Below are 15,790 nucleotides of genomic sequence, written 5' to 3' on the forward strand. Positions count from 1 at the left end.
TTAAAAAAAAATTTTTAAAAAAACCTCTCGCATGCGCGGAAGCGCGTGCAGAGAGGCTAGTATTAACTAAATAATATTTGAAATTATTTGTTTATTACTTTGATGTATAAATCTGTATAATTAGCATAATTTAAAGACTTTAAGGTGCTTGAATCCCTAGGGCAATACCCTTAAAAAATGTCATTAAAATGTTGGACAATTTAGTCTTTCAAAATCTTCTCAATTGAAAGGTCAATTGTTTCATAACCAGATTCTGCACCAAGTCACCTACCAAAGTACGAGGGCACATAGAAATCAATGTAAAATTCATTATTTAGCCATGCTGCCCTAAGATTCGTTTTTTATCTATATATATAAAGCAAAAGGCAGAGAATGGTGAAACATTCAAAATACCAGAAAATGCCCTTGGTTAATGCAAACATTAAGAATTAAAATTATTAATTAAATGAGGATAATATGGTAAATTCACAATTTTTCATATTAAAAAAATTAAAATTAAAAGAAAATTCAGATAATGGATCCTATTTTTATGGAACACAACTATCCATTATCTTTTTTAATTCTAAAATAAATTTAAATTTTTTTAAAAAAAGCCTCTCGAGGCGCAGAAGCGCGTGCAGAGAGGTTAGTACAAAGAAAGACAATGATTCTGACCCTCCACCCCACCCTTTTTGCCTATAAAATATCCCACTACCACTCACGTACTAGCACTACAAAAAAACAGCACTAAAAAGCCACTGCTGGTACGAAATATTTCATCAAGACTGAGCAAATGGCGGAGCCAAAAGGCCGACCGGTTGGTGGCACAGAGACCAGCTGGTGTCGCGCCGTGCCTGGCGGCACCGGCATCACGGTGCTAGCCCTTCATGCCTCGAAACCCCCGGATGTGCTCAATCTCCAAACTGCCCTCCTGAAAGTCCAAAACTCCCACCCCATCCTCAACTCAAGGCTCCATACAAACCCCAAAACAAACACACTCTCCTTTGTCCCATCCCCCACTCCCTATGTCCAAATCAAATCGTTCAGCCTCTCATCAACTTTGGAAATCCTTGAAACCCTCTACAGCCCAATTAGCAACTCCTCAGTCTCTCCTTTTCACCTGATCCTTGAGCATGAGCTGAACCAAAACCCTTGGCAGCTGAAGAACACTACATGCACAACTGACCAAGACATGTTCTTCGCAAGCATCTATGCTCTGCCAAGCGCCATGTGGGTCGTGGCGCTGAGGCTTCATGTCTCAGCGTGTGACCGTACTTCAGCTGTGTCTTTGCTGAGAGAGGTGGTGGGGTTGATGGGTGGTGGAGACGAAGGGGGAGAGGTGAATATGGAAATTAGGAACGAAGGGGAGGTCAATTTGGGAATTGAGGATCTTATTCCAAGTGGGAAGGGTAAGAAGGCTATGTGGGTACGTGGAATGGACATGCTTAGTTACTCTGTTAATTCCCTGAGGCTGACCAATTTAAAATTCACCGACAACAAATCGGCTAGGGTTTCTCAGGTGGTGAGGCTGCAGATGAATGAAGATGACACTCAGAGGGTTCTCAATGTAAGTTTTATTACATTAACCTTTTAATTTGTACATATATATACCATGGATTGATTAATTTAATTTAATTTGTGGTATTAGCTTAATTAATTTAATTATTGTAGGGATGCAAGACAAGAGGGATTAAATTATGTGCAGCATTGGTGGCTGCTGGTTTGATGGCTGTGGATAAGTATCGTCTGGAAAATCAGAAGAAGTACGGTGTAGTGACACTCACTGATTGTCGATCCAATCTCCATCCAGCTCTTTCACATAAACATTTTGGTAATTCACAAACCCTGTTCAAAATACCATTTTTGCATTCATGACTGTTCGGGAGTAAAAGTATCTTGTACTCGCTGGGGAAATTACATTATTGTATTACTTGTGTATACGTCTCTTTTGGATGAGGGAAATAAACTTGAGATTTTAACAAAAGTCAGAATTTCTAAATTGACATGAACCAATTCCCGTGTTTGGATATATACAAAAACACAGAAATTTAGAAATTTCGTATGGGAAAAATATGGAATTTAGAGGTCATACATCTCAACTTTAAATTATAACTTAAAGTCATCATTTCTAAAAGGGGTTCTTAGATCTAGATCCAAAACGATTAGCTGTCATTGGATTTAGTCCACACGTTTTTAGTTTTAGATGTAGGTCCTTTGACTTTATTTACTTTTTTTGATATGTCAAATTTACCCTTTGAGGTAAATAAGAAAAGCATATTGAAAATCTAAATTTAATGCATTATTTCCTAGTAATTGAATTTTGAATTCTTTCCTTGATAATATTTACCTAATATATACCATTTAATCAATGAAAGTAAGACCCACATATTATACCTATGCAATAGACAATAGGACAATATATCTATATCATAGGATAATATATCTGCACCATAGGCTGAACAAACCACAAAACATCTTACCTATAAGTAAGGTGAAAAAATAAACAAGCAGAATATTAAATTACCTATAACTTAGGTGCATAAAAACATAAGTCGGACAGTATATGCTACCTATATCTCCGGTACATAAAAAAGATAAGTGGTAAAGCATATGTTACCTATAACTTAGATTCACAAACAAAAAGGCAAAAAAGTGTGGTAACTATATCTCATGTACGTAAAAACACAAGTCAATTAATAACTTTTTTTTTTGTTAAACGAATATGTTACCTATAATTTATATATATTTATATATACACATATATATATATATGAAGAAAAATATATTTAAAAATGTATTACCTATATCTCAGGTATACTACACATAAAAGAACAACTATAAAGAACAAAATGACTGAACCTGATTCAAAGTTGAGCATATATTCAACATAAAATAATAATAATAATAATAATAAAAGAAGAAGCAGAAAAAGTCGATACTATGACTGCATAGCAAATGGATATTAGACCATGCTTCAGCAGGTCATTTGTGCCTTGGGATGAACCCTAAGTCTGAATCTCCATTATTTTCTCATCTATTTTAATGAGTGTTTGACTTCCTTTCAGCACTAAACTCACTCCATTATTTATCTCTTATGTCAATGTACAACATTTTAAAAAGTAAAAAAAAAAAAAAAAAAAAGTCTTCCTAATTAGGTGCTTTACTTACCATAAATTTAGTAATTTATTATAAAACCACCATAAAATTTGCTGCAATTAATAACTTCATTATTCCTTACGTTTTATGTGCTCAAGTGTAAATTGGATAAGGAAAGAAATATAATATTGGCTAATTATCTCATTAAGGTAAATAATCTAAGATAATGGGCAATATTGGAACACAAAATTATTTTAAAAATATATAAATAAAAAGATTACATCAGACAATATTAAAAAAGGAATGTAATCCTATGTGGCACAAAAGTCAAATGACTTGTATCAAAGTCGCCAAAAGTCACTTTTATATTAGTTCTTTTTCTTTATACTTAATTTTTCAACTTGCACTTCATTTTCAGTATATTTTTTTTCCTTTAATCGAGTAAGAAATTAAGTTTTTTTTTCCCTTTAATATTGAAAATGGAGTGTAAGTTGAAAAATTAAGTATAAAGAAAAAGAAATATTATAAAAGTGAAGTAAAAAAGAAATTGATATAGGGTAAGGATAGAATAGAAAAGAGAAAGAACAAAATTTATTAAAAAGTATTAAAAAAATAAAATGAATTGTGAGTGGAGAAAAGATGAGTGGAAAAATCAACTCCCAAATTGTATGAGAACATTTCTCTAATTCTATAAATTTTCACAAATTTTCACATGATATAACTTCATGTAATTAAGGTAGTTAAAATCAAATTACTTATGTGACACCCAAGCGAGCGACTTGTTTATTATTCATGTTCATAGGAAACATAATTCTCAAATTTGTATTTATAAAAGTTAGTCACATTATTATGTGTTATGTGTTGTCTCTACGAGTACGATGTGTCGTACGTGTGGGGGCACATATTTACAAACATTAATTGACACAGCCATTTTGCTAACAGTCACTATCCTAGAGTGTACCAGATGGCATCTTTTTTCGACACATGTCCTGCTGACCCAGCCAGCCTAGAATAGTACGGTTTATTCTATCATATGCGGCCCCCCTTAGCTCCCAAAACCATTGAATCATCGTAGGTCACCATATTCTTCTGTTACACTCATTAAGTCATTGCACATGGCTGATGATGGATACTGAATATTGGAATATTACATGATGTGTCACGGGCGTGGTTCTCACTCACGATTACATGATGTGTCACATAATTTGAATAATCATATATACGATCTTATGTTTTAGTTAGATAGTATTTGCAATCTAATTTATAATAGCGAGGAAGATATGAATGAATTGGTTACATCACGGCGGGGTTCTCACCCACAATTACTAACTATGCTAGTGGCTAACTAGTGATTTAGTTATTACATGTGAAATGACTGAAATACCCTTCAACATTCAGGATTTTACCACTCTGCCATCCTCAACACCCATACCACTAAAGGAGGAGAAACTCTATGGGAGCTGGCCAACAAAACCTACAAGGCCTTTGTGAGCTCTAAGAGGAACAACAAGCACTTCTCAGACATGGCTGACCTCAACTTCCTGATGTGCAAGGCCATCGACAACCCTACCTTGACCTCATCATCTTCCTTAAGAGCATCGTTCATGTCAGTGTTTGAGGACCCAGTGATTGATGATTCAAACGACAAGCAGAGAGAGCTAGGCCTGGGGTTGGAGGAATACATGGGGTGTGCTTCAGTGCATGGCATTGGCCCATCCATTGCAATCTTCGACACCATCAGAGATGGACGGTTGGATTGTGTTTGCGTGTACCCAGCACCATTGCACTCGAGAGAGCAAATGCAAGGCTTGGTTGATGACATGAAGGCAATGCTTGTGGGTTGTGATGGCAATGTAGAACGGAAGATCTAAAAAGTTGTTACGAAATTTGAGTAATAATGTGTACGGATCCTGTATCACTTTTATGCTTACATATTTATAATTTGCGTTATTGTGTCACGCATGATCAATTAATTAACTTATGCCAAAAGAAAAACAAGTTTTTACTTCCAACATTTTCTTGTTCAACAAGTTTTTACTTTCAAAATTGTCTTGTTCAATGGCCAGTTATATAATATTTTGGTTGGTTTATTTGACTCTTTCTACAATCATTTGCAATTTTCAAAAATCATTTTGCAGGTAAAAAGAGAAATTTTATGTTTTTGTTGGTGAGAGGGATAAAGAAGAGAAAGAATGTACTGGAGAGAGAGAGAGAGAGAGAGAGAGGGACTTTGTGAAAGTTGAATATGGCTGTATATGGCTGTGTGATTAATGGGGCCTTGAAGATTTCTTTAATGCACATCGGTAGACGCAGTTAATAAGGCAACTGATCACCTACCAAAACAGAGGGCAGGGCAGATGAGAACTTAATGCGAAATTCAACCATTTGTCTTAAAATCTTACCATCTTGCGTCTTCAAAATTTATGCACAGAATGGCCATGTGACCCTCCATCAATTTGTATATAAATCTCACCACAACTTACCATTATATTGCAACTATAGCTATTAGCTACCAAAAGCAAAACAAACAAAAAAACCTGGCTATACTTCTACTATTTCGGTAAGGCTTTGAAAATGGCTGATCAGCCAAGAGGTCGAGCAGTTGGTGCCATGGAGAACAGCTGGTGCCGCGCCGTGCCGGGCGGCACTGGCATAACGGTGCTGGGTTTTGACATCTCCTGCGCTCCGGATATGCTCAAATACCAAACTGCACTTCACAAGCTGCAAAATGCCCATCCAATCCTGAACTCCAGGCTCCATACCAACACCAAAACGAACACATTCTCCTTTGTCACATCCCCCACCCCTTTTGTCCAAATCAAAACATTCGACCTCTCATCAACTTTGGAAATCCTTGAAACCCTATCAAACCCAAGTAATAATTCAGTCTCTCCCTTCCACCTGATCCTTGAACATGAGCTAAACAAAAACACTTGGACTAAAACTACTACTACTACTTCTTCTTCATCAAGTGCTAGCACAAATGATCAAGACATGTTCTTTGGAACAATCTACACCCTCCCCAATGCCAAGTGGGTGGCCGTGATGAGGCTACACGTGTCAGCTTGTGACCACACCACAGCTGAGACTATGCTGAGAGAGTTGCTGGGGTACTTGATTGGTGGTACTGATGATGGAGAGGGGAGAGGGATAGAGAAGGAAATTGGTAGTAAAGGGGAGGTCAATTCGGGAATTGAGGACCTTGTTCCTTCTAGGATTGCTAAGAAGCCTTTTTGGGCTCGTGGGGTGGACATGCTTAGTTACTCTCTTAATTCCCTGAGGCTCACAAATTTGAAATTCAAAGACACCAAGTCAGCTAGATCTTCTCAGGTGGTAAGGTTTCGGATGAACCAAGAGGAAACTCAAAGGATTCTCGATGTAAGTTTAATATATGCATATACACCTTTAATATATATATATATATATAAAATAATTCGCTAATAACAAGTATCAATCTACAATATCTGATACATTGTCGATATTTCTGAGAAAAAAAAAAGAAGACAAAATATGACGATGTATGAGAAGATAACCAAACTTTTTTCATTTGGATGTATGGCACTTATTGAGCAATCTTGCTTGTTATCAATGAAATCAAAATTTGCAGGGTTGCAAGGCTAAAGGGATTAAATTATGTGGAGCATTGGTAGCTGCTGGATTGATGGCTGCAGATAAGTGCTCTAAACATCATCAAAAGAAGAAGTATGGGGTACTAACACTCATTGATTGCCGCTCCAATTTTGATCCAGCTCTTTCAATTCACCATTTTGGTAAATTCACACCCCCCTTGGTGATTCTAATCCCATACAGTATAAATTTTTCTATACAATAAATCAAAACCATATAAAATTGTGCATGTCAAAATGACTGAAATACCCTTCTGATATTCAGGAAATTATCACTCCGTCATCCCCCACATCCACACCATCAAAGGAGGTGAAAACCTGTGGGAGCTTGCCAAGAAAACCTACACGGCCTTTGCAAGCTCTAAGGACAACGACAAACACTTCACAGACTTGGCTGCCCTGAGCTTCGTGATGTGCAAGGCCATTGAAAACCCGGCGTTGACCCCATCGTCTTCCTTGAGATCATCATTCATGACAGTGTTTGAAGACACAATCATTGATGATTACAATGACATGCAACGAGAGCTGGGAGTAGATGACTACATCGGCTGCGCTTCGGTGCACGGCATCGGCCCTTCCATTGCGATTTTCGACACGATAAGGAATGGAAGGCTGGATTGTGTTTGTGTGTATCCATCGCCATTGCACACGAGAGAGCAAATGCAGGAGCTGGTTGATAACATGAAGAAAATTCTTGTGGATTTGGTATAGATCAGTGTGTGACCAAGTTGATTGACAAAAATTTGGTATGATTTGGATCGGTGTCAATCGTACACCTTTGTGGGGTTCAAGTTCATTTTTCAGTTATGAGTTTAATTTTATTAAACTTTGTAGTGTGTTTCTTTAAGGGCATGTTTACGTATCAGTAATGGAGAAAGTAAGGAATCAGATAATTTAGGAATCGGGGAACTACTGAATCGGTATGGGAAGAATCATTCCCATTAAGCTGTTTACTAAACATACGAAATTAGTAAAGGAATGGGGTTGATTCCCATTGTTATTGTTTACTAATTTTCATGAATCAGAATCCAAATTAATTTGATTACTAAAATGCCCTACACATTTTCACCACATCACATATATAAAATTCACCCAAAACCAAAAGCTATAGGAAAAGGGGTTTTGAATTAATCAGTAAGAGGGAATCCGTTATCAAAGAAAATTATCAGCAATTTATTCTGAACCAAAAGCTAGACAAGCTAACCTGGCTAAGAAATCTTTGATCAAGTGAGATAAAATTCACAAAAGAAGTCACCTAAGGGCTAAGCAGTTGCAAAGAGCACATCCAAAACTAACATAAGCAAATAAAATTCACAAAATAAACTCCAATAAATATTTATCTTTCACCTACGTAACTAGTAAATAATCAAATAATAATAATTTGCATAATCTTCATACGATTAAATACAAAATAGTCAAACTACCAAAAGAAGAGATATATAATCTCCACAAAAGTCATTCACCCATTACTCATCAATCGCAATCACTATAAGCCATGCTCCATAAGATTAAATACATAATCTTTTTTTTCTTCATCAGTCATGGTAAAGAAGACCCTCAGCAAATCGTGCTCTTTGGCTAAAATATTGGTGATACGAAATACTTGCAAAGGAGTTAGGAATTCTATTTTCCTCAATTCACCACCAAGTTTAGCTTGCATATCAGCAAGATCCTTCTCTGTTGAAAGAACATTAACCAAACCTGCAAGTTGAGGTGCCATTCCGGCTACGGCTTCAGCCATAAGTCCAAATTTGTTAGACATTTCATTCAAAGCATTTACCTTCCTACGAGGATTACTTGGACCACTTGCTACATCTTGTGCGGGTCTCTTCTGTTGGGCACGTTGTTGGGCACTTGAGGGTTGGGGATTTGGTTGTGTAAAAGTTGTCTCATCATCTTCTAAATCCTCAACATCATCAAATTGAGATCCGTCATATTCTGAACCCCCATATTGTGACCCACCATCAGGATGTGAAAACATCTCCTCAATAAAATCATCACCCACACTTCTATTCTGATGAACACTTGCATCATCTCGCCTAACGTCTTCTTCATCATCATCAGCATTTCCAGCATTTGTTCCAATAGCACGATCTTTTCCGTATATCTCTCCAAGTGCATAGTAATGTGGAAACGACTTGCCATACAAACCACTTGCCATACAAACCACTTGCCATACATTCCACTTTGACAAAATACATTCTGCACCAGCTATAAGATTTTCCAAACCCAACGCCATCTCTCTTCATTCATATACTACCAACATGGTTAACTATGACAATATCATCAATTTATTTATCCATGATCATACTTTGTTTTGCGATGAATGTGAAGACAGAAGATAGAAGAAAAAGAAAAAGGTGGATAGATAGATAGATGGAGTGACTTACATAGTTTCTGCTGCTCCAGGGAGGCTGTGTTGTAACGTTAAGGGTTTGAGTTGTTTGAACTCCTTCTGGCGTGTATTTTTATTTTTTTTAGGGTTTGAGTTATTTTGGAATTATAGTAAAGTGGTAAGGGTATTTTTGGAAGTTAATAAGAGAAAGCAGGAATGGGAATCGTATCGACTAGTCCCCCCTAGTCGATCTGATACCTAGTTTTGAGGGAATGTGATTACGGATTTTGAGGTGGGGCCCACTTATTTTTTCATTCCTGATTGCAAGTAAACGCAGGGGAAGTCAGGAATGGAAATCATTCCCTTTCCTCTCATACCCATTACTGATACGTAAACATGCCCTAAGTGTTTAGGGATCACATTTATGTTAACTTGAGTTTTTCGGGTTTTCTACTCTCCCCATGATGAGATTGTGAGCTTAATTACGGAAGATCCGGCTGGAGTTTTGTTCGTGCTGAATTATTTTGGGCTTTGAGAGGTCCATCCATATAACCGAAAGGAAAAGGTACAAATGTTAGATATAAATAAAAACTAAAAATATATTCCAAATTCAAATAAAATGATAAACTTGATTAATCAATGTATGCCATATTTTTATAAAGTCTAAAAACCAACAGTTTTACCCTTTGAACGAAATTCGAAAAGGAAAAAAAAAAGAAAAAAAGAAAAATAAATTGAGGTATAAGTAATAGCTAGCACACAAGTGATGAGAGAAATAGAGAGTCCGACTCTTCGTCAATATTATGATTCGGTTACTTAATACAAAGTCACTCCATATTAAATTTAGAGATTTTTATAGAAATGCCACCTGAACTTATACCTCAATTTCAATTTGTCACCTTGAAGAAAAATTTAAGAAAAATGTGACTTTAATTTTTCAGAATCCATGATTTCTCATCTGACTTTAACACCATCCAATTTTTCATATATTTTAAGGGTATTTTAAAAAATGGAAAAAGCATTATAAAAAAAAATGTATATCTTTTAAACAATTAAAATTGAAAAAAATAAATAAATCTCAACTTCCCCCATCCCTGTGCACCACCGGTGGCTCCAACCAACCCCGCCCACCTTGAAATCCATTCATCCTTCCCTCTTCACAGCCCCTTCCTCCATTCCCCCCTTCCCTCTTCACCTTCCTCCTTCTCTCTCTACAAAGGAACACCAACCCTCCACACACAAATTCCCTCATCCTACCTTTTTCTTCTTATTTTTTTCTTTTTGGTATTTTTCCATTTGAATATTGAAAATTTATGGAAGAACAACTACCAAACCAACAATTCACTATCCTGCATAACAAATGATGACCAAGCAAACTTTAGAGGGGTGAGGGGAGTCCTATGCGATGTATTTTGAGGGCGGGTGGGGGAGAGGAGAGGTACGTCTTTTTTTCCTTGAAAATGGAGAGACAAAAATATTCTTAAAAATGGATGAAAAATTGAATAATGTTAAAGTTAGATGATAAATCATAAATTTTGAAGAAAAAAAAAGAAAAAAAGAAAAGAAAAAAGAGGTTACATTCCTCTTAAATTTTTCTTTAAAGTGACAAATTAAAAATGAGGTAGATGGACATTTCCACAAAAATATGCCTAGGGGCTATCATGTAACCTAAAGAGACGAAAATGTACAGAAATTAAATTTTGATTGAAAGCATGACCCATTAGATAAACAATAAAACACGTGTGGCCAAAAATAATGTACAAACCTTAATCAGTCTTCTTCCAGTTCCTATTATCTAACATTTTCAAAGCAGACTTTATCTTTCTCGCCACTCCAACATGTCGGAGTGGGGTGATCAAAACCTCAACCCAGAAGCAATGCCGGAGCCCAAGACCCGACCCGTGGGCGGAACCGAGTACAGCTGGTGCAAAGCCGTCCCCTCTGGCACCGGCATAACAGTCCTAGCCCTCCTCCTTTCCAAACCCCCAAACTTCTCAATTCTCCAAACTGCCCTCCACAACCTCCAATATTCCCATCCTGTCCTCCGCTCCAAACACCTCTTCGATCCCACCACAAACACCTTTTCCTTCCTCACACCCCCAACTCCCCACCTCCAAATCCAACCGTTCGATCTCCCATCGACGGCTCTAATTCTCCAAAACCAAAGCCAGCCCAACATCCCCGCGTTCCATCTAATCCTCGAGCACGAGCTCAATATTAACACGTGGCGCAATCCCAACCCTTCGTCGGACGCTGACACGGACGTGCTATTTGCGAGCGTGTACACTATAAGCGAGTCCCGGTGGGCCCTGGCGCTCCGCGTGCACACGTCAGCGTGCGACCGCGCTGCGGCCGTGGCGCTGCTGAGGGCGCTGTTGGGGGAGATGAAGTCGACGGGGCGAGGAGGAGCAGAGAGGGAATTAAAGGGAAATGGGGAGGTCAGTTTGGGAATTGAGGATTTGATCCCAAACGGGAAGGCGAACAAGCCGTTTTGGGCGCGTGGCGTGGACATGCTTGGGTACTCTTTGAATTCGCTGAGGCTGTCGAATCTGGATTTCAAAGACGCGAGCTCGGCGAGGCGTTCTCGGGTGGTGAAATTACAGTTAAACCCACATGACTGCCAGAGGCTTCTTGCTGTAAGTTAATTTCCAGTGTCTTGGATTATTATTATTTTTCTTTCTTAAGATAGTCAATATTTGACTGTACGCAGGCATGCATGTGATTCTAATGTTTAAATGCCACTTGCACAATAGTTTTACTAGATTTTTGGCAAAAATCACCTTTAGTTTATGTGGTTTGCCAATTTTATCATTTATGCCATGGTAGTTTTAATTTTGATAATTTTATCTCTATAATTTTAAATACGAGCAATTCAAGGACAGATTAAATTCTGTCAAATCCCTTGCTAAAAAATTTAATTCAAAGGAATTTAACACATTTTGTGACTAATACTTTAATTGCTATGATTTAATTATATGGATAAAATTGACAAAATTGAAACTGCATAGACTAAAATAGTAAAACCGACAAACTATAAGAACAAAAAATGACTTATTTTTCTTCCACTTCATATTCTATAAAAATGATACTCTAAACAACTTTAATTTACAAACAAAATTGGTTTTTAGGTATACTACGAGACCATATTCTAGTACCACTATAATTACCATAATAAAGTAATGAAATTAAAATAATCCGAAATGGGCTCCATATAGTGGCATCCAGAATGGGGTTGATGTGGGCGCGCCCTGTAGGCTTTGCGTTTCGAAGAAGACCAATTTGAGCCTGGTAGTTAGGTTTGGTCCACTATCCCATCATCCATTGTCTTTTCTAAAAGGTTGCAGTACAAGGGATGGGAGTCATGGGCTCGATGATTTGTCATTTTGCGTGGACAGACATCCGTGGGCTTATCACCTTTCTTGTAACTTATTATTTTATTTTTTTACCTTCGGAGAGGGAGATTGAACTCGGAACCTCTTATAACGTTGAGATCGTAACTAGCATCACTAGACTCGGAGCTAATTGGTCACCTAACAAGTTGTGTTCAAGTCATGTTACTTGATATTTGGTGAAGTACTAATCAATCTTAACCAGACCCATTTCGTTAATCATAACATGTTCGAGTTGACACAAAACTTCTACATTGTAAACTTAACACTAGAATGCTAGCAAGACCTCGGGGAAAAAGAAAAAACCCTCTACTTGTGGTAGACATATCTCGACATGCCTCGAAATGTTTATTATTTGTGTTAGCAAGTCATGTCATTTTTTAGGTTCATGTGAAGCAATAGTCAACCCAAATCTGTATATTTCGTGTTGGTTTGAAGTTGTGTTCTCGTGCGATGTCAAGCATTGTCACTAATGGTGTTGATAGCTTAGTTCTTGGAGTCTATGCCTACAAGTGGTTGTTATGGATTCAACAAAGACTTATGAGGCTTCTTTCTTTTCTTCGGCTGCCAATTTGTGAGAGACATTGCAGTGCATCAATAATACAGTTTTGATTTTTGACCAGCCCAAGCTGACATTTTCAATTTTCTCTAAATGAGGACAATCATATATGAAGCTGGTTAAATTTGACCATGCCCCAGGACTTGGTCACTTTGATGGTGATTGAACTTTTCAGGGTTGCAAATCTAGAGAAATAAAATTATCTGGAGCCTTGGCAGCTGCTGGATTGATTGCTGTGCATGCCTCTAAGCACCTCCCGGATCATCAATGGGAGAAATATGCTGTTGTAACTCTCCTTGACTGCCGCTCCATTCTTGAACCACCCCTCAGTTCCAATAATCTTGGTAAGCCCCTGCAAATGATTTTTCAAATTGAAATTTTGAAGGTCAGCTCTAAGAAAAGTCAACTACCGATGTCGGAGAAAAGGTTGAGTATATTTTGAGTATATCTAAAGTCAATAGTCATCAATGAGAATACAGTGGCAATTATTTGAATGCTGATGAAATAAGATTGATATTCATCCCTAAATGATTCAGGGTTTTATCATTCTGCCATCATGAATACGCATGACATAAATGGAGGAAACACACTGTGGGAGCTGGCAAAGAGATGCCACATTGCCTTTGCAAATGCCAAGAACTCAAACAAGCATTTCACAGACATGTCAGACCTCAACTTCCTCATGTGCAAGGCTATCGAAAACCCTGGCTTGACCCCGTCATCGTCGATGAGAACTGCGTTTATCTCAGTGTTCGAGGACCCGGTGATTGATGATTCTAGTGAGGTGCACCAAGAGCTTGGGGTGGAGGACTACGAGGGCTGCGCTTCAGTCCATGGCGTTGGCCCCTCTATAGCCATTTTCGACACCATACGTGATGGAGCGTTGAATTGCGCATGTGTTTATCCGTCGCCATTGCATTCGAGGGAACAAATGCAGGACTTGATGGATCGTATGAAGAGAATTCTTGTAGATGGTTGTGATGATGTTGATAGTGAGAGCTAGATATGGTTGTATTGTATGAGCTTAATGTTGGATTTCAATCTTTCATTGAGGTGCAGCACCAAGTTAGTTCCACTCAAATAATCAGAAGAATGCATGCTCATGGGCCTGGGCTACAAAACTTTGGACGAAAAGACGGCAAGCCCATCTACCTCCGTAAAAGCTCGGCCCTTAAATGCACTGTTCTCTTTCTCCCCAGGAAGGAAGTTCATGGTTTTACGTCGTTGTAGTATGAGAGAATGTGCAATAAATTCGACTACAAAATTTGTTTCCAATAGAGATGCCAAACTCTATAAATTGCTCCTTTATGCAGAATCTCTGCAAGTATCAAAGTAGCTAGTATAGAATGTTCCTATTTCTTCATCATTGGGCTATCTCCAGCACCATTGTGTTTGGTGGTAGACCCAGTGTTCCAAATCTGGGTAGGCAAAAACTTACATACAAAGCTTGACAAGAGGTCTTCTTTTTTTTAACTTGACAAGAGCTTATAATAATTCACTATGCCAAATTTTGCCTTTAGCAACGGATAATATCCATTGCCAAATCACCCCTCCTACCGTAATATCCATTGTACAAAATTGAGGTTGTTATGAATAATATCATGTTGTGTTGCCCATTGAACATCAAAAAACATATAAGAGTGAGTGAACCGTTGAATTTACATCCCATGGTGAGTGACCACAAATCTCTTGGACCCTTGTAGTCCAAGAGATCAGGACTGTATACATTTAAATATATTTAATACTACAATTTTTCTAACCCCACATATGACAACAATTTTTGCAATTTACATATAACAACATTTTTTCATATCAACCTTGAAATTTGAGTATAAAAAAGAAATATAGTGTAACAAACAAAATAAATATAAATTAAAATAAGTATCCCTTTATTAAAATTATCATAATAAATTCCAACCAAATACAAGAGGGAGTCTGAAAAATATTTGCCAAGGAGCATGGAAAATATTTTTTGGGAATTAGGACTGCAGTAAAGAAACCAAATAGGAATATGAATAATCATTTCATATTGGATAGGCATTACTATTTTATGACATGGAAAATTGTGAAAGCATGTTGAATTTGTATATCGTGTTCATGTGGGCACCTGAGAAGCTTTTTGGGAGCTGAAGCTCTCATGTCAGCCTTGCCTACCTAGTGCGTACGTTACATATGGGTATAATTTTTGGATAGGCAATTGGGTAGGCAATTGCCTACCTTCCTTGACCTTGGCGTAGGACCGCCACTGATTGTGTTTAAAAACCATGTGCCAAAGCAGGGAAGTTCCCTTTTGCAAAATTGGAAGCCATGCTACTTCCTTGTGCATTATAAAAACGGCCTTATTTTCTGCAGAGTCAATTATGTCTTGAATTCTAATATCCAAAAAATATATATCCCTTGAATTCTATATGTAATTTAGCCAACGAGTCTAGCCTATAGAATAAGAGCCTTGATTTGCAAACAAGAGGTTTAGTTGCGTGTGTATGAGAAATCCTCCTCCCTCTGTAGTTTAGACTATTGCTTGTGCTAAAAAAATAAAATAATAATTTAGACTATTAAAGGTCCTTATTTTCTGCGGACAATTATGCCTTGAATTTCATATAAAATTGACTATTCAAATCAAACATCCTTATTTTCCCAAATAACATCTACATTGATCTACATCTCCTGGAAGGGATAGCAATAACACTTCTAAGTACGCTGCTAGTTTCTGCTACCCCGTAGGCCAGCAAAGGTAGCTTCAGAGGCATGATTTTGAAGGTCCATCTGCAGAAGTTGAACTGAGAAGTTCCATGTATTGTTATTG

At 37.5% G+C, this 15,790-nt stretch overlaps 3 protein-coding genes across 3 annotated transcripts; all 3 read left to right on the top strand.

Annotated features, from left to right (window-relative positions):
- LOC18771018 lies at window positions 651–5,087 on the top strand. Its single transcript, XM_007204787.2, has 3 exons — window positions 651–1,546; window positions 1,651–1,810; window positions 4,474–5,087. Exons 1-3 carry the CDS (start codon window positions 773–775, stop codon window positions 4,944–4,946), a joined length of 1,407 nt encoding a protein of 468 aa, XP_007204849.1. The 5' UTR covers window positions 651–772; the 3' UTR covers window positions 4,947–5,087.
- LOC18771849 lies at window positions 5,505–7,712 on the top strand. The gene is made up of 3 exons (XM_007204269.2): window positions 5,505–6,453; window positions 6,683–6,845; window positions 6,967–7,712. Exons 1-3 carry the CDS (start codon window positions 5,650–5,652, stop codon window positions 7,410–7,412), a joined length of 1,413 nt encoding a protein of 470 aa, XP_007204331.1. The 5' UTR covers window positions 5,505–5,649; the 3' UTR covers window positions 7,413–7,712.
- LOC18771347 lies at window positions 10,660–14,290 on the top strand. Its single transcript, XM_007203815.2, has 3 exons — window positions 10,660–11,672; window positions 13,160–13,328; window positions 13,521–14,290. Exons 1-3 carry the CDS (start codon window positions 10,875–10,877, stop codon window positions 13,985–13,987), a joined length of 1,434 nt encoding a protein of 477 aa, XP_007203877.1. The 5' UTR covers window positions 10,660–10,874; the 3' UTR covers window positions 13,988–14,290.

This window comes from Prunus persica, chromosome G7, assembly GCF_000346465.2.
Source record: "Prunus persica cultivar Lovell chromosome G7, Prunus_persica_NCBIv2, whole genome shotgun sequence".
Lineage (NCBI taxonomy): Eukaryota > Viridiplantae > Streptophyta > Magnoliopsida > Rosales > Rosaceae > Prunus > Prunus persica.

Bases quoted from the DNA above. Each gene is read 5' to 3' on its own strand.
- LOC18771347 (XM_007203815.2), top strand. From the start codon at position 10,875: ATGTCGGAGTGGGGTGATCAAAACCTCAACCCAGAAGCAATGCCGGAG. The intron at 11,673-13,159 runs GTAAGTTAATTT...TGAACTTTTCAG, and splicing joins ACTGCCAGAGGCTTCTTGCT to GGTTGCAAATCTAGAGAAAT. The intron at 13,329-13,520 runs GTAAGCCCCTGC...TAAATGATTCAG, and splicing joins CCTCAGTTCCAATAATCTTG to GGTTTTATCATTCTGCCATC.
- LOC18771849 (XM_007204269.2), top strand. From the start codon at position 5,650: ATGGCTGATCAGCCAAGAGGTCGAGCAGTTGGTGCCATGGAGAACAGC. The intron at 6,454-6,682 runs GTAAGTTTAATA...CAAAATTTGCAG, and splicing joins AAACTCAAAGGATTCTCGAT to GGTTGCAAGGCTAAAGGGAT. The intron at 6,846-6,966 runs GTAAATTCACAC...TCTGATATTCAG, and splicing joins TCTTTCAATTCACCATTTTG to GAAATTATCACTCCGTCATC.
- LOC18771018 (XM_007204787.2), top strand. From the start codon at position 773: ATGGCGGAGCCAAAAGGCCGACCGGTTGGTGGCACAGAGACCAGCTGG. The intron at 1,547-1,650 runs GTAAGTTTTATT...TAATTATTGTAG, and splicing joins ACACTCAGAGGGTTCTCAAT to GGATGCAAGACAAGAGGGAT. The intron at 1,811-4,473 runs GTAATTCACAAA...TTCAACATTCAG, and splicing joins TCTTTCACATAAACATTTTG to GATTTTACCACTCTGCCATC.